Consider the following 18,193-nt stretch of genomic DNA (forward strand, 5'->3'; position numbering starts at 1 on the left):
AACACATTGTATCATCCCTCCTTACACTCCTCTAATCTAGAACAGTTCCTCCATCATTCTTCATCTTTCAAGATCTTGACACTTTTGGAAAGTATTAACCAGTTACTTTGTAGAAGATCCCTCAACTTGGACCTCTTTTTTCTTGGGGGGGGGTATGTGGGGTGAACTCAAGGTCACTTGACCACTGAGCTACATCCCCAGTCCTATTTTTATTTTATTTAGAGACAGGGTCTCACTGAGTTGCTTAGCACCTCACTTTTGCTGAGGCTGGCTTTGAACTCACACTCCTCCTGCCTCAGCCTCCTGAGTCACTGGGATTACAGGCATGTGCCACTCAAAAATTCCACAAAACCTCAAAGGACTACAGTTATCCTTTGAGTATATGTTGATTGAGAATAAATTTATTGACATTGAAGGATGCTTCTGATTTGGCTCATCATGAGACTTCCCTATACACCTGAAGGACAGTTTGCATACCTGTGAGACACTTGTTAGATAGTGCCAGGTAATGCTTGAGCCTATTTAGTGCCACCTATCCTATGACACGTAGGCAGCTCCTGCTGTGGTCAACAGCCCAAAGATGTACACAGACCAAGGCAGAAATCCTCGGTTTGAGGACCATAGATGGAAGCAAAGTCAGATAACAACATCAAAAGCAAATGTTTATTGTGTGTTGTGATTTTCCTACATGCTTTCATTCCACACTGTGCTTAGAGTTTTGCATGCAAGGAATTATTTGAACCTCACAACAGTGAGGTTCCCAGGGAGGAAATTAAGATTCAGGGTCTGTAAGAGACTCACCCAGGTTTGCTCATCTGCACAGCAACACTGGAATTTGAAAGCCTGATTCTGAAAGCCTTAAGTCTAGCCTCTTGGCAAAGGTCAATATCAAGGGTGAAAGTCCCATGTTCCTAGCCACCATGCTAATTTTTCCAAAAGTGTCTTTGACTCTTTGTTTCCATGGTTCCTGTGCCTGGAACAATCTTCATTTCCTACTTTCCAAACTCTTTCCCCAATTCGGTCTTTAATGTTCCACTCTAGGGTTATTGTTCTAGGGAGACTTCTTTTTTTGGAGGAAGGAGAAAATGGATTTCTACCAACACTGGCTTCTGTTTCTCCCTCTGATATGGCACAAATTAGAACAACTGAGGTGAAGGGATTTGAGTATTCCTGAGTTCAACCTCCTCCTTTTTATAAATGAGGAAATAATAACAATAATGACGAACATTTACCGAGTGCTTTCTGAGTGGAATGTGACATGTGACATGTCATTCAACTCTCACAACCACCCTAAGAGAGCAGTATTGTTACTGTTGAGGGAGAGACTTCTAGAACTCATTCATCTCAGGATGTTCTCTCCTGCCTGGCACCCGGGAGGATTCCACTCCCTGTCCTTGTTGCTGTTAGGCAGAGCCATGTTCCTAGATACAGCCAGGGAGTTGTAGGCAACAGTGATGTGTCATCCGAGTGAAGCACTCAGTCGCTGGTACTTAGCGAGCTGTGAGGGGTGGAGCTGTTTACCATCTGTTACTCTGCTCTGGAGTTCTTGGACTTCCCCAGGGAAGCCCCTGATTTGACTTCACTCAAACACCCTGAACATAACTCAGGAGTTGATGGTTGGAGTAGTCAGGGAAATTAGCATCAGCTGGGTAATATACCAACACCCAAACCTCAGCATCTTAAGGCAATCAAAGTGAGCATCTCCCTCATGTCACAGTCCCGTGTGGGTTAGACTCCAGATGGTGGCTCTACCATCTGGAACTCATAGCTCTCAGATCACCAAGGCAGGGAAACAGAGAGATGGAAGGGTCACCCCTTCCTGCTCTGCCCTGGGTGATACAGGTCACTTACTTCTTGGTCATATGATCCTGAGCACTCCCATACAACTCTGCCCTCCTCCTCCAGTGCCTACACCCCTCTTCCTTATCTGTCTGAGCACCTCAGCTCTGACGGACACACTCTTATCCCCCTTGGCTTGCCAACTAATACACAGTATTCCTAAAGTTATCATCTGTCGTGGAATTGCCAAAGCCAGTGGTAGAAGATGCAGATTTCAGGACACCACCCTGGGACCTGGCCTGGAACTCTGAATGTCATCCCTTTCCTGAGGTATTTTGTAGAATCCACAAATGTTACAGAACTATTTTAAGATGTGCATCCCAGACCAGCATCGTTGAAACTTCAGTCATTTACATTTTTAATGTGGTCTACTTATCCCATCATTTCTTTCAAATTTAACACTTGTCTCTATGTGTCTACCAATATTACTTCAATCCACTTATCCTAAGGGAGACTTTCTGTTACTAGTGAAAACACTGGCATTATTTCCCATAAATAGAATAAATAAACTATAAGACTTCCTTGCAATGAAATATTAGTACTAAAAAAAGTACTCTCAAGTCACAAAACAGAAACAAAAAACCACGAAGACGTGGAGGAAACTGAAATGCATATTATTAACAGAAAAGGCAACCTGAAAATGCTATATGACTATATGACTCCAACCACATGACTGACATTCTGAGAAAGACCAAACCACATGGCCAAGAGTTTAGGGGTGGAAGCAGTTCAGTGAACAGCTGGATGAGCCAAGAGGATTTTTAGAGCAGTGAAACTGTTCTTTTTGATCCTATCATAGTGGAGACAAGTCATTAAACATTTGTCAAAATGCTTGGAAAGTACAAAGCGAAGAGTGGAGACTAATGTGAACTTTGAACTCTGGGTGATAATGATGTGTTGCTGAGTGTGGAGGTGCACACCTGTATTCCAGCCACTTGGGAGGCTGAGGCAGGAGGATTACAAGTTTGCAGTCAGCCTCAACAACATAAGGAGATCCTGTTTCAAAAGAAAAAGAAAAAAGAGAGCAGTGAAGCCACCGGCACCTCAGCTGCCGCAGATGATGGAAGGGAACGGAAACGGCCATGAGCACTGCAGAAATTGCGAGAATGAGGAAGACAACAGCTACAACCGGGGGTCTTGCTAAGTTGCTGAGGCCAGCCATACTTGTGATCCTCCTTCCTCAGCCTCCCAAGTCACTGGGATTACAGTGGTTTGAGTCCAGTCAATGACACTGGAGCCAAAAAGAAGAAAAAGAAACAAAAGAACAAGAAAGAAAAAGGCAACGAGACAGATTCAACCCAGGATCAGCCTGTGAAGATGAACTCTTTGCCAGCAGAGAGGATCCACGAAATACAAAAGCCATTGAGCTGTTCTCAGTGGGTCAGGGACCTGCCAAAACCATGGAGGAGGCCAGCAAGCGAAGCTACCAGTTTTGGGATACACAGCCTGTCCCTAAATTAGGTAAAGTGGCGAACACCCATGGACCTGTGGAACTTGACAAAGACAACACCCGCCAGGAGCTCTGGACCTTGCCCCAGGCTTTGCCTGGGATGCCTTGGACCTGGGAGACCGTGGTGCGCTGAAGGAACTCTACACCCTCCTGAATGAGAACTACGTGGAAGATGATGACAACATGTTCCGATTTGATTATTCCCCAGAGTTTCTTTTGTGGGCTCTCCGGCCGTCTGGCTGGCTTCCCCAGTGGCACTGCAGGGTTCGAGTGGTCTCAAGTCAGAAACTGGTCGGGTTCATTAGCGCCATCCCAGCAAACATCCACATCTATGACACAGAGAAGAAGATGGTGGAGATCAACTTCCTGTGTGTCCACAAGAAGCTGCGCTCCAAGAGGGCAAAGATAATGATCCGAAAGATAACCCCGTAGGTTCACCTGGGGGGCATTATCCAAGCTGTTTACACTGCCGGGGTAGTGCTGCCAAAGCCTGTGGGCACCTGCAGGTACTGGCATCGGTCCCTAAACCCACTGAAGCTGACTGAAGTGAAGTTCTCCCACCTGAGCAGAAATATGACCATGCAGCGCACCATGAAGCTCTACCGACTGCCAGAGACTCCCAGAACAGCTGGCTGTGACCAATGGAAAAAAAGGACATTCCAGTAGTGCACCAGCTCCTCACGAGGTACTCGAAGCAGTTTCACCTCACGCCAGTCCTGAGTCAGGAGGAGGTGGAACACTGGTTCTACCCCCAGGAGAATATCATTGACACTCTCCTGGTGAAGAATGCAAGCGGCGAGGTGACAGATTTCCTGAGTTTTCATGCACTTCCCTCCACCATCATGAACCATCCAACCCACAAGAGTCTAAAGGCTTCATATTCCTTCTACAGCGTTCATACCCAGACCCCTCTTCTAGACCTCATGAGCGATGCCCTTGTTCTAGCCAAAATGAAAGGGTTTGACATGTTCAGTGCACTGGATCTCATGGAGAACAAAACGTTCCTGGAGAAGCTCAAGTTTGGCATAGGGGATGGCAACCTGCAGTATTACCTGTACAATTGGAAGGGCCCCAGCATGGGGGCTGAGAAGGTCCGGCTGGTGTTACAGTAATCAGTCGCCAGTGAGATTCTGCATAAAGCCACTGAGAATTCAAACCAGGGAATGGAACCCTACAACTTGTTGGTCTAATTTTCACAAACGTGAGAATCCCTGGCAAAGGGAACAGAACTGAACCGGCTTTACCAAACCTCCAGTGAACTTGACAATTGTAATGGCGTGGGCTGCATGAAGTCACTTCTGGACGTGTCTCTGGTCTCTCTGTTTTCCACTTAATCACATCCTCATGCAGCCGTGATCAAGGGAATGTAACTGCTGAAAACTAGCTTGTGATTGGCATATTATGGAGTTAACGGGTGAATAAATAAAAGTTTGTGTATATATATATATATATATATTTTTTTTTTTTTTTTAAAGAAAAAAGAAAAGGGCTGGGGATATAGCTCAGTGGTAGAGTACTTGTCTACAATGTGTGAAGCCCTGAGTTCAAAACCCAGTACCACCAAAAATGACTTATAAAAAATTATAGTAAGATGATGAAGTGTCCATGTTGGTTAATTAGTTGGAACAAATGGACGGCTCTGGTAAGATGTGATGGCAGGAGGCAGGGAGTGCATAGGAATGCTCTGTACTTTCTATTCAATTTCACCCTGAACATAAAACTGCTCTTAAGAATAAAGTCTACTAAAAATAATAGTCACACAAATATAAACAAAACAAGATGAACTAGTTCCAGCTGGATATTGGTGTGTGTCCAAAGGCTCTGAGTCTGGCACCTCCTCTCTTTGTTTACAAAAAATCTTGACAGCATTAGGAAGGTGTTAAAAGGCATATTGTTACTACAAGGAGATGTTTCCCCTGGACAAAATCACAAGGCATAAGTGGAAACTGAAGAGGAGCAACGTTCTCAATGCCGATCAACATTATTTAACATCGCTGGGGGGTTCTGTCCCATCCCAGATTTTCTGAAACACTAATCTGGGGATGACCCTGAATGTAAGCACCGTGCTGTCATATGCTGGGCAAGCATTTTTACTGTCACTTCCTCTGCTTGCTCCTCAGCATGCTTAGTCTGCTCTGAGCCTCTGGGGACTCAGCATCCAGGAAAGTGTCTTCCTGCACAGTTGCTGCCAAGCAGAGAACACTGCTTAATAAAGATCTGTCAGACCCGGTGATGATGGAGATAGATAAAGACAACTATATTGGGAGCAAAAGAGGATAGGACAGAGTTCAGATGAGTCAGGCAATACAGAGGCAAGAACATCCACTGAACAGATTCTGGATCCAAACACACACTCCTGATGGTCAGGCACAAAATCAACTGGGATTTTACTGTGATTCAAGCATATAAACTGTCTGATTGTTCAAGGCTGCAGTCAGGTAGTAGGAAAAGCAGTTGTGTGATCCACCAATGGGATGGGGGTAAACATCACTTCCTTTTCATGAGCAGCTGTTGCATATATACCTATATATACCTCAAGTATGTATAACTCATGTCAGCTGCTTACAAGTGTTCAAACTCAGTATTGCATCCCTGTTTTATGAACCATGAAATCTAGGTCTGGGGAAGTTAAATAAGTAGCCCAAGATCACCCAACTGGGAAGAATCCAAAATGGGAATGAAATTCATGCCCTTCTGACCTCAAGGCCTATGTCCTTTCCATCATTCCACAATAGAATGAGGGAAGGTCTGTTGTTGGCCAAGTGGTTTCCAGCTGGGATGATGACCATTATGATTACTAGGACAAGAATCATCACTATCTGTCATTATAAAATGAGGATGGATGGGATCTCCAGCAATCACTCATATCCTGCTTATTTGGTATTCGAATTTATACACACACATCACACAGGTACACACACACACACACACACACACACACACACACACACACACAAATATATACTTTCTACCATGATATATTAGGAACCAAAGATAGCAATGTTAATCTGGAATGAACATGTGCCAGGAGAGCGGAAAAGGATTAACAAATACTAAGCCCCTACTGTATGCAGAGCCCTCTGCTAGCCACTAGGGTAGTTTCAAGAGGGTTCTTTGGATGTTGATTCTCTTCAACCACAGCCAAAGTAATCTTTCCATAAAGGGGAAAAATGATTTAATCCATCCTCCTTAATTCTGTGGACAGACCCTGGGGAAATACTTATGAGAGCAATTAGCTGGGTCCCAAACTGGGGCCTGTTTGCCCTCTTATGGTGCAAAAAGTTGCTCCTTGGAGCACAAAGTTGGATAGAAGTTAGGTTCCCAGATTTTCCTTTTTGACTCCCCTGCCAGGTTGCATCTACAACTCAAAACAGTAATTTATTCAATTTTGTTATTCTGTCAGGAAGCGGTATCCCCTGTGTGCACCCTTTTTTGCTCTTACATACACAGAGGAGGTATTCAGTGTGTTCTATATGTAATATACTTACACAAAACCTAGCTTACATACAATGCATCTCATGAGGGGGGTGGTAGGTGGCTCAGGCCATACAGTATTTGCTTGCCAGCTCCTTTACATCCGGGCTCACTTCCAACTTGGCTTCCCTCCCAGCAAGCAAGAAACAGTTCACTGATTCCCACACTTCTTTGAGTATCTCCTCCCCCTTTTCAGCCTCCTTCCCCTCCCCCAGCTCACAGGACACAGCTGGGCTTCTCCAACATACCAGCTGTAAAAGAGAGCAGAGAAAGACCCCCAGTATATTTCCTTTCTTCTCCCTGGCTTTTTTGAAATCCATATTTCACAATCTCCTGCTCTACCTGCCTATGAAGTAAGTATTTGAGAAACTCAGCTAGAAGCCACACCCGATAAATTAGCTCACCACCCCAGGTTGCTGCAGGCTGGCAAGTGGAGGATCACTCTGCAGTGACCACTTTGTGGCAGTGGACAGTTGATTGCAGAACTGCTGGCTCCACAACTGGCAAGACATCGGGTGTCTCCCCTTTACCCATCCCTAGTTCTGTCTGTAAATGTGAGACAGACATCAATGTTTGATTCATGTGTCATGTGACACGCACACACGTAAGTGATAGATATGTAAACCTGTGAAATAGCCGGGAATCTGACAGTGGGGTTCATACCACGTGTCCCACACCATCTCTCACTAAGCAGAGCATTGGTAAGGGCCTTGAATAAAGAAAGGGTCTTTGGAGCTTCCAGTTTAAGTAGGACCAGGTTCAGTAGAAATAGAAACTAAAAGGCAGCAATGGAAGAACTGAGGGCAGTAACTGTTCCCTCTGTTCCGGGTTGGTTCTCTCTCTATAAGTCCATGTTGGTATCTGTTGCCTACTGGCCAAGAAGGACTTGCTTTCCTATCATGGTGTGTGCATAGCAAAAATTCACAGTCTCAGAAATCATGTGACTGTGGATAACTTGGGACTCCTATAAACACAGGACAGAGACTGTTCTTTGGAATCTTTGCTGAAGTCACATTTGTATATGCCATGTAATCCACACACTGGAACGACGTGTCCTGGCATGAGATGGGCCCTTTCTTTGTGAAGAATGAAGGGTCATTTCTTTCTGCTTAGATTAAATATTTCTCCAGACCCCCCAAAAATCTCATTTATGAACTTCAAACTCTCATGCTTGAAGAGATCTTGAGGGTCATCTAGTCCTGGTCACCCATGTGATTCCCCTTCTGAGGCAGCCTGTACTGTCTTGTGACTGCCTGGATAGAAAGTTCTTTCTAATATCATTAACCAAGTTGACTTCCGGGAGATTCCCTCATCGGCCAATGCGTGGCCCTTTGTGCCCCTCATTCTGCAAAGCAACTTTCAGCTTTTGACACTGTTGAATATTTTTCTCCTAAATGTTCTCTTTTTTCCACTTCCCCTGCCCCTGGAGCTTCCTATTCAGTGAGCAAATGTTTCAGTAATTATAAAGCGTGAAGCAGATGCCAGGACCTGGGTTGAGAGTTGATGACCCAGTGACAAACACACACACACAAGTCACTTCCTCTTACAGTCCCTTTGCAGTGCATCCCCTGGGCCCAGGCAGGAGTGCCCCTAGCTTTAGAAAACCCCACTCTAGCCCCTCATCAGGTATATATCTCCTGCAAGGAAGGAGCCTGGGGGGGTCAGGTAGCCACACCCCTCTTCAGGAATGTGCCCCAATTACCTGGGACCCTGGAATTCCTGCCCAAACAGCCTGAGCTTAATCCCAAGACTTGGAAGTTTCTCTTCTTCAGGTCCATACACTTCCCTCTTAGGACAGGGGAACAAGGTAAAGAACCACCATTCAGGAGATGGTAGGGACAGAACTTGGACAAACCCACTTAAGTATCCACATGTGTGCATCCAAAATTCCTCCAAGCAGGATGGAGTCAGTGGTAGAAAGAGAATCAGAGTGGCCTGTGGACCACAGGCCAGGCATTCTGCTTTGGCTAGCAAAGAATTCAGACAAACCAAAAGCTCCAAATTCAAGCCTTTCAGATGCTTTTGAAGGTACATTTATCAGGATAGAATGATAGACTGTATTGCATTTACCAGTTTTTCTCACCTGAGCCTTGTGCAGTGGTGCATACCTATCAAGTAGGCTGAGGCAAGAGGATTGCAAGTTTGAGGCCAGCCTCAGCAATTTAGTGATACCCTCGGCAACTTAATGAGACCTTGTCACACAGCAGGTGAAATAGCACCACAGTGCCTACAAGAATAAATAAGAATAAGTATAGCATTTGGGTCCTTCCTAAAATCCTCTTGATCCATTCCCAAGGCTCTCATTGCATGTTGGGGTCTCCAGAGTTCCCGGAGCCCCACAAAGCCTTTCTTCTAACTCCAAAATAACCCAACACACTGAATGAAACATTCCATAATATTCTTGCCTCCTCTGAAGGCAGAGCTCCAAGGAAGCCAGACACAGAGGAATAAGAAAGGCAACCAAGCCCATTAACTCCTCCATATTCATCTTCTGCTTTCAATTAGATCCCAGTCAGGTCCTTCCACCTGTTCCTGACTACCACAGTAGAAAGCATCCTGGTACCCGCCTCCAGGCACTGCACATCTGCCCGGCCTGGGAGGTGGTTTCACCTCTTCATGAAGGTACCCATGTGACTCACATCTCTTCTTGCAGCCTAAATCTGATTTTTCTCATTTGGTCTTCAGCAACAACAGCGAAGCTTCTCTGGCTAGTTGGGGAAAAGGTAGCAAATTCCCCTGCTGCCCCACCCACTAGCCGCTTTTAAAGGAGCCTTTCTTTCTTGTACTAGTATTACTGTAATTCATTGGGGCTCGCCCACTGCGTGTTCTTGATCTGTCAGTGCCTGTGATGCCTGGGATAGACAGTGACATCCTAGAGGACAGGGCCACATCTGCTGTGTGTCTCTAGCCCCTGCTCTGCAGAGCAACAGGCACAGGTAGGTGCTTAATAAAGACTTTGGTGGTTGAAACAGATGAGCATCACACTGTGTCCAAAGTATTGTAAGTGCAAAAAAAAAAGCCATCTGTGACCGTAGCCAGCCTCCTGCCGGCCAGTGAGCTGGGGCACGCTTTTTCAACAAAGCAAGAAGAGCACTCTCTTGCATCTGAGATGATAATAACAAAAGTGAAACACTGTGACAACACCACTCTCACAGCTGATTTGATGCTCAGGATAATCTTATGAAGTAGAGAATATCATTATTTTACAAGTGAGGAATCTGAGGCACAGAGAGTCAGAGTAACTTGTTCAGTCCCACAACAGACCATCTGGATTCAGAGGTCTCAACTTCATACCATGGTACTCTTGAGGTGGACCAGGGCAGCTTCAACCACAGGTAGAGAGTCAGGGGGTGCCAACTGGGCTCCTGCCTGACACTCTGATGGATCCTTGGTCCCTGTCATCCATGAATGAATGGCTGAGAGGAGAACTGCTACTCAGGAACTACCCAGAGTGGAGCCAAGTAGATTCTCAAAACATTTGTTCCCACCCCAGCCCCCTCTTTCATCCTGAGTTCTCATCTGATTTTCAAACGCATCAACGTTGTCCACATTCAGGCTTCTGAGCTTGCTGTGGCCTCTGCCTGAAGTGCCCTGGCTCTGTCTGTACCTGGCTGGTCCTTCTCGTCATCTAGGTGTCAGCTCAGAGCATTCTTAGGAGGCTTTTCCTGATTGCCCTATTTACTGTGCTGGTTACCCTCCCATCCTGTCCCTTGCATTCATGACTAACTTACTTTCCTGAATTGGTTTCATCTCACTTGGTCTCATCATGGCACCCTGGGCTATCTGAAATAACCTTATTTATCTGTGTGTTTACTTATCTATTTCTGTGCTCCACTAGAATGGAGCTTCAGGAGAGCAGAGATCTCATCTCTTTTGTTCAATCCTGGAGAGTGCCTGGAACAGCATCTGGCCTACTGAAGATTCCCCAGAAATATCTGTTAAATGCATGCATGCATGCAAATTCCTTTGTAGGTATGTACAAAGGTGGAACAAGCTGGATCTCACCACACGTATTGCAAACCCTTTGCAGGAAGAGAACAAATCTTCATTTGTCTTTTAATTCCTACAGCAGTAGCAAATTACTACTAGTAATTACCACTAGTAGGGTGGTGGATAGGAGGGGAGGTTTCTATTTCCTTTGTTTGGGTAGGAAAAGACCAAGACATTCAGCTACTGAGATTGCAGACTGCTCTCCCTCCAAGACCATGTGTAGACTATTGCTGGACAGCTCCCTCTCCTTCCCACCACTGCCCCCCACCCGCACCTCACTCTCAGAATAAAAACTGAAATACAGAAATCTCATGCTGCCCACCTACCCTTCTCCCTTTCTTTGCTTCTCTGTCTCCATCTCCATTTCTCTTCCTTCTTTAGAGTTTTCCCTATCTGTTCTCCTTTGTCTCTCTTCCTCATTGAAATGCTGTGACAAAAAGCAAGAAGTGGAAAAGTGTGTTCTCCACATCTAATTACTCTTATTACCACTATAACACAACCTCATTAAAACCTCTTGGTTTCTGCACAAAGTAAATCCCCACAACATAATAAGCACATGTAGGAAGTGCTTGATTTGATCCAGTCTCAATGTAGACATGGCCCCTTAGTCCTCCCACATAGTAAGAGAACCCATTGGTGCTAGCTTTTTAATCCAATGCTTTATTTATGACACATAGTACAAATAATGAACAAGAAAGCAAAGCTCCCAACCTCTGACCAAAGCCTGTATCACATGAAGTTATTTCACATATTGCTAATGATCCCTTTCCTTTGCTTTTTTCAATAAAATACAGCCTTTACAGGGTCAAAATACATGCTCATTATATATTGATCTTTCCCAAGGTATTTTTACACTCATTATCTTCTGGTCCTTCCTGTAAGGAATGGAAAGGGACAGCAAATAGGAGCCTCATAGAAGTTGGAAAAGAGGCACAGAGGCATAAAGCCATTTGAAGAAGTTCACACAGCAGGTGAAATATTATCCCAGGACACATTCCAAGTCCTGCCGTTTTCTACAGACAAGAGTGCTCTTGCCAGAAGGCATACTCCCAGCAGCCCGGGTGACATGCACACCTGAGCCAGCCCATGTGGGAGAAGAAAGAAATCGCTTAGGAAGTCAGGAACCTAAATAATCCTTTCTTTTGGAAAGGATGAAGCTCCTGATTGGGAAGATCCTGACCTGGACAATCCAAAGTGAGGCTCACTGTCTCCACTCCACCCTATAGCATTGCCAGAGGCTCATCATTGGCAGTGGAGCAAAAGGCTGGAAGAAAGGTGTGGAGCAGGCATCCTGGACCTTCTCACCTCACAGGAGTTTTCAATTCTGGGCAACATTTCAATTGGTACTTCAGGTAATCCTAGTGACAAGGAGGAGGAACCCAACCCTCGGCTTTTCAGAGACATTTATTCATCCTGAGATTTATATTGCTTTCCCTGAAAATTCCCAGACTAGGCAGCCCCAGGCATCATGGGTCCTTGAAGGGCTTTGTCCATTCAGAGCAAAGAGAAAAAAATGAATGAAAATATCAACTAAGTCTGCATTGCACAGAGCAAGCCCTCAACAAGAACCAGGACTGGTCAGGAGCACTAAGGTGGCATTCTATTTCCCTTGTTCAAGGCACACCCAGAAGTCTTCCCTTCACTTCAGGAAACTACCAAAGAGGAGGCCGAGGTGCGCACAAGACCCTGCTCATGTTGGAATTGAATGTTCCTTTTCCTGCATCACTAATGAGATCAGGTGAGCCTTTTCTATCTGGGATTATCTGGAAACTATTTTCATAATTCATGACTTCTGAAGAGTGTACACATGCTATCCAACATTTCAGACACTGGATTGTAAGTGGAGTAGCAAATGGGGTGTCTGCAAAAACCTGAATGGACAGGGTAGGGAGGACCTGCCAGATTTGAGAAAGGTGTCCTTCATGAGCTGCTTAGCGTACCCTATCCTGGGTGGGGAAAGTTTAAAGGTCACTCTTTGTCAATGTACATTAGGCCTGTGAAGGGGAATCAATATGACAGGATTCCCTACTTCCTTCTCCAGGTCCCTTAAACTCACTCTTACCCAGATTTGTCTACCCACTTTCAATAGAGGAAAACTTGAGACCACCAAGAAGTGTTTTAGAAAACTGAGATAGTCTCAAAGTGGAAAAAAAGACTTACTGGATATCAACCTATGATAACAGGGAAAGAGAACAAATTCTTGGCACACATTCAGAAAGGGAAGAAGTTTGAAAGGGGGAGCTGAAGATGATCTGGGGAAGATGTTACTGGCAAGAAATCAGCAAAAAGGATTTCTTGGCAACAGGCCTGAACATACCACCGAGTCCCTTCATCACATTGCTTTTGGATCTTTGATTAAGAGTGATGTTTATGCAATTTTTTGGATGGAGTTGAACTCACTAGTATTGAGAGGAAAATGCAAAAACCCAGAGAACACAGAGCCACCAAACAGCTTCCATCAGAAATCAGACATCTATTGGACAAACTTCGCTACAAGAAACATCACTGAGGAGCTCTTAAAACTTAAAGTCCTTGACCCTGGCAACAGCATAACAGCTCTTGGCTCCCAGAGCAAGCAGGTGAGTAGCAACCTGCAGGACCTGGAGATGTCACAAAGAAGGGGGAAAGGGACTCACCTGTTCTGGCCCCTGGAAGCAGATGCGGCAGAGCGGAGTCCTCATACCACTGTCCAAGCTACTGCCCAGTGAGTAGCGGTCCTCAGCCTTCTTACAGAAGTCATCTGAGGAGGCACTGCTGAGCAGCGAGGCAGGTGGCTCTGTGGCTTGGCTACCCCAGTCATCTTCCACAGAAGAAGGTGGCAAAGGTGGTGGAGGTGGCAGAGGAGGGGTCTCCCTGCCCACCACTTCTCGAGGGCCCCTCCAGCCTGCCCACCCTCCGGTGCCCAGAGCCGGAAGGGTGTTGTTGTTGGTCGCCACACCGGGGGGCTGGGGGTCGCCGTGCATGGGCAGGGGCGCTGGAGTGGGGCGCCTCAGTAGGAAAACCTTCAGGTCATTGAAGAGCATGCGGCAGCGGCACTTGAGGAGACCCTGGTGGCGCAACATCTGGGGAGCTGGGGTGCACAATCCACAGCAGTACCAGCCACAGAAGCAGTAGCAGCACCACCACCACCAGAGCAGCCCACCCAGGGGCATCAGCATGTGCCCACAGAAAGCAGAGAACCCAAGAGGGTGGCTGAAGTCTTTGAAGAGGTGGATAGGATGGGGCTTGGGGTCCACAGTGTTTCTGTGTTACTGGAGGAATCTCTTTTCTTACTGGTTCTTCTTACAACCCCTGCAAGCAGCAAATAAATTGCTCCCAAGACTGAGAACTGTGAGTCACTGATTCTGAACTCTACCTGAAAAATGCAAAACAAAAAAGTTTTCTTGCCTTTGCAGCCCAACCCCTCCTCAGACTTTGCTCAAAGTGTCTCCTTTCTGTCTTTGACCCCAGGACTCTGGAAGGAGCGGGGGGACTGAAGAAGTGTTGACGCTAAGCCGTTAGAACCTTAGGATCAATGTCTAATTTTTAAAAGTTCCCCAGGAAAAGATTACTGGTTTCTTCTCGAACCCCTAGGCAGTGGTAAATCCCTTTCTTTTATATAAAAGGGTGGGGAAGATTATAAATCACATTTGCAGTGGACTGAGCTGGGTTTCCAGAAAACTAGCTCAATGAAGAATTGAGAGCTGCATGTGTGAGAGAGAAAAGGTAGTTTTCCTCAGGTAGTAGGAGGGAACTGGTTGAGGGGGAAAGGTGGGGGAGGAAAGGAGGCTGGAAGAAGTTTTAATTCTCCTGGGCAGAAAACTGGGGCAATTAACCCCCGCGAAGCACCAGAGTTGCTTTAAGAACAGTTGGGTGGAGGAGAGAAGGTTGCAGGCTAAATTGGGCAAGGGGGTTGTGCTTTGCCTATGCAGCCAAAGGCTACCAGAAGAGGGGAGAGCCAATTTGGTGAATAGAGGTGGGGAAATAGGGAGTGGGGGAGAGGAAAGGAAGGGTGAAAAAGAAAAGATCCTTTAACCCTCACAGGGCCACGTCCTTCTGCGAGTGAAGATCCTGGCTAGAGAAAGGGTGTGTATGGGGTTGGGAGAAGAGAAGGGGTAGAAGAGGGGCGTGTGGGAGGGGACGGGAGAAAGAAATAGTTACATTATCTCAGCCCCTAACCCACTCCTGCTGCAGTCTGTAAATCCGCGGCCCCCTCCCCTTGGTTCCATCAAAGGTCCCTTTGGGCGAGGTGGGAGAAGGGCAGATCCCGGCGAGCGAGTGGCCTCGCCTTCTCCTCTTCCTCCTCTGGGTCGTTGTCACCCTCCTCTTGCTCTTGGTCTGCCCGCGCCCGCCGCTGCTGCTGTGGCGGCAGAGGAGACTGCTGGTCGACGTCCGGGTGTCTCCGGGGCGGGGGCTGCTCGGGCTCGTCCTCTGGCTGCTGCCCGCCGTCCGGCGCGGTCGCGACTCCGGGCTTCATGATCCTCCTCCTCCTCCTCCTCTTTCCCGGGGGGCCGGCCCTGAGCCCCCGCGCCCGGACAGTGCTGCCATGCAACCAGAGGCGAGGCAGGCGTGGGGGTGGGGGCGGTTGGGGAGTGAGGAGGGGGGATGATAAAAAAATGAAATAACACTAATGTAATAATTCGATTCTCAAATAATCAGGAAAGAGTGCTTCTGGTGGGTGGGGGCGGAGGGCGGCTGCCAAGTCTTCTCGGCAGCTCTGCCCCCGCTACCCCCACCAAGGGCGGCCTCGCCGGCTCGGGGGCCCCCACCCCCACCCCGCCCCTCCCTCCTTTCCGCTGCCTCTGGCTGGCTGGGCTCGCTGTTGCTACCTCTCCTCGCAGATGCAACGAGGTAAGGCTTGTTTGCGGTGCCAGCTGAAGGTGGGGAGGGGGAGGCGAAGCAGTGTGGCCGAGGTGGGAGGCAGCCGGCACTTGGCTCCAGCTTGGTCCTCGAGACTCCCCCAAACCGTGTACAGATATATCTCTTATAAAAGCTGAAAGGAAGCAAATCAGATTCCAGGCTGCTGCCAGGTGTTGTCTTCCGCCGTTGCTCAGCACCCGCCGCCGCGACTGCTGCCCCCCTGGCTCAGTTCCCAAAGGGGTGGTGCTGGCAGGGAGGTGGCGGGGCGGTAAGCTGGCGGTCCGAGGACTGGAAACAAGGTTGCTGGAGCGGAGAAGGCTCCCAGCGATCTCCACCGCCGCGGCCGAGGCCGCCGCCGCTGCATTCAGCACCCGGGGCGAGTGGACAGCTCCCACCCAGACCCCGCGCGTCACGCTAGTGGGGGCCTGACGCAGACGCCGCGGAGGGATGGAGGAGGGAAAGGAGACGAGAGGGAAAGAGGCTAGAGGGAGAGGGAGCAGGAGGAGGAGAAAGGATCTGTGCGAGGGAAGGGGATAGGGAGGAACCAAGGGAAAGGGAGGTAGCGAAGAGAGGGAGGGATTTAGGGAGGGAGGGAGGAGGAAGCGAAGTGAAGAGTGAAAGGTAAAGGCAGAAAGGTAACTGGGATGGGGGGAGTGATTCAGGTACCAACTCCTGCATTTCCATCCAGGTGGAAACTATCAGTATGGATGATGCCGTTGTAGGATTTCTGCCCATTTACTGTCACCGATTTCTGCTCATTTACTGTCACCGCTGCCTTCAATGCACGCACACAGAGACAGCTACCTCTCAACCAGAGTCCATATCGCTATTCATATAAACATTTAAAGTAGATATCCGTCTGCAAGCTTCGGAAAAGATAAAGTTTTGTGACTTCGATATTGAAGCTGGGACTTGATGGAGACTAAACCTTTCATGACTAAGACCTCATAAGAAAGAAACTCTTCAAACCCGCAAGCAAAAAGGACAATGCTAGCACCATTTTTGACAGTTTCTCCCTTGAATTTAAGTTCCAAAGGACAGGCTATTTATTTTGTCCGTTTGGTTTTGGTCCGTTTTGAGCCCATGTGGCATATAGTAAGGCAAATATTTGTTAAATGCCTTGTGGCCACCATCATTACAATCATCATTACTCTAAATCTAGTCCTTTTTCAATGTCAATCATAAGAAACCAGAGCAATATCACAGCCTCATCTTAACCAATATCCTCAACCTCCCCCAGATCCAAGCCTTTTATTGAGCCACCTGCAAGGAGTAATTTGAAATAGATTTTAATTTCCTCTCATTTTTCTACTTCTGACTCATGTCACCCTACCCTATCTCTCTCAAGGAGTTTATAGTGAGCAGAAAATTATCCCTCAATGTGCAGAGCTAGAGAAAGAAGGACACTTAAAATGGTTTGTGTAAATAACCCATATTTGTAGCTGTAGACTTTGGTCGTTTAAAACTTAAAATTACTTCTTGACTTTTCTTATAAATCTACCTCTCTCTCTCTCTCTCTCTCTCTCTCTCTCTCTCTCTCTCTTTCTCTCTCTCTCACACACACACACACACACAACACACGCACACCCACCCACACACACACACACACACACACACACACTTCCAGGGTCATAGACTTGGGGAAGACATTCTAATGAGTCATCTATACAGCTGTGCTAACGTCTCTAGAAATACTGAAGCCAAAGACAAAGTGCCATGCAAAATCTCCGCACCAAAATATCATTGGCATGAAGTTCAGCCCAATGAATCATAAGAAAACTATCCCTTTGCTGACATCTCCATGAATGATTCATTCCTTGTAAACTCTAAGGAACAAGAATCTACATCTGGGTCTTGATTAACCCTGCATGGCTGCTTATCTGAATCATGCCCCAGTACGCACTATGGATGCTAAGACCCTGCCTAAGGTGAGTGGTTTGGGAATGATGGTGATGCTTTTAATAACTACAAAATAATGCTTAAATTATTGATATCTGTATGAACACTGTGCTGCAAAAGCAAACTTCTTTATTGAAAATCACCTGTGTTCCACATCACCCTGAATCTGCCTCTTGCATTTTGCAAATTGCTATAAAAATGATCCCATTGTACATTCACCTCCCTTCATATGACTCAGAGCTCCTTGAAAGGATCAGTATTTATATTTGTATGAGCAGCACATAGCACCACACCTGGAGTCCAGTAGATGATCAAGAATATAGCTCTAAATGAATAAATTTTTTTTTATTCCACTGAAGTTACATATTTCTCCCCTTCGGTTTAGACACATACATGTGAGTGCTGTCATACATGATAGAATATCTGCTTTGTCTAAAATTGATGTTTATGGTTATGCTTATAAAATGCTAGTCCCAAATGTTTTATACAAGTAAATTGAAGCAGGAAATAGAAAAGTCATATGAAGCCTATCTTCAGAGTCATGGAAATGGGTGATGCTCATAAGAAGACCACTTCTCCCAACACTTCCACTGAAAAAATAAAGAATTGCATAAATAGAAAGTTGATAGGGATAAAACAATAACATTGTCTTTGGAGAGACTGAGAGGCTTGAGAGTTCTATTCTGAATATGATGGGAATAC

At 46.6% G+C, this 18,193-nt stretch overlaps 1 protein-coding gene across 1 annotated transcript in view; it reads right to left on the reverse strand.

Annotated features, from left to right (window-relative positions):
• Nucleotides 1–14,886, reverse strand: part of MARCHF4 (membrane associated ring-CH-type finger 4) — a 119,621-nt gene extending 104,735 nt beyond the window's left edge. The window contains exon 1 of the mRNA XM_079132996.1: nt 13,390–14,886. Coding sequence (XP_078989122.1) covers nt 13,390–13,911 — 522 coding nt within the window. The 5' untranslated portion in view covers nt 13,912–14,886. The remainder of the gene's footprint in view (nt 1–13,389) is intronic.
• Between the last annotated feature and the right edge of the window lie 3,307 nt (nt 14,887–18,193).

Source organism: Sciurus vulgaris (genome assembly GCF_902686455.1).
Source record: "Sciurus vulgaris genome assembly, chromosome: 3".
NCBI lineage: Eukaryota > Metazoa > Chordata > Mammalia > Rodentia > Sciuridae > Sciurus > Sciurus vulgaris.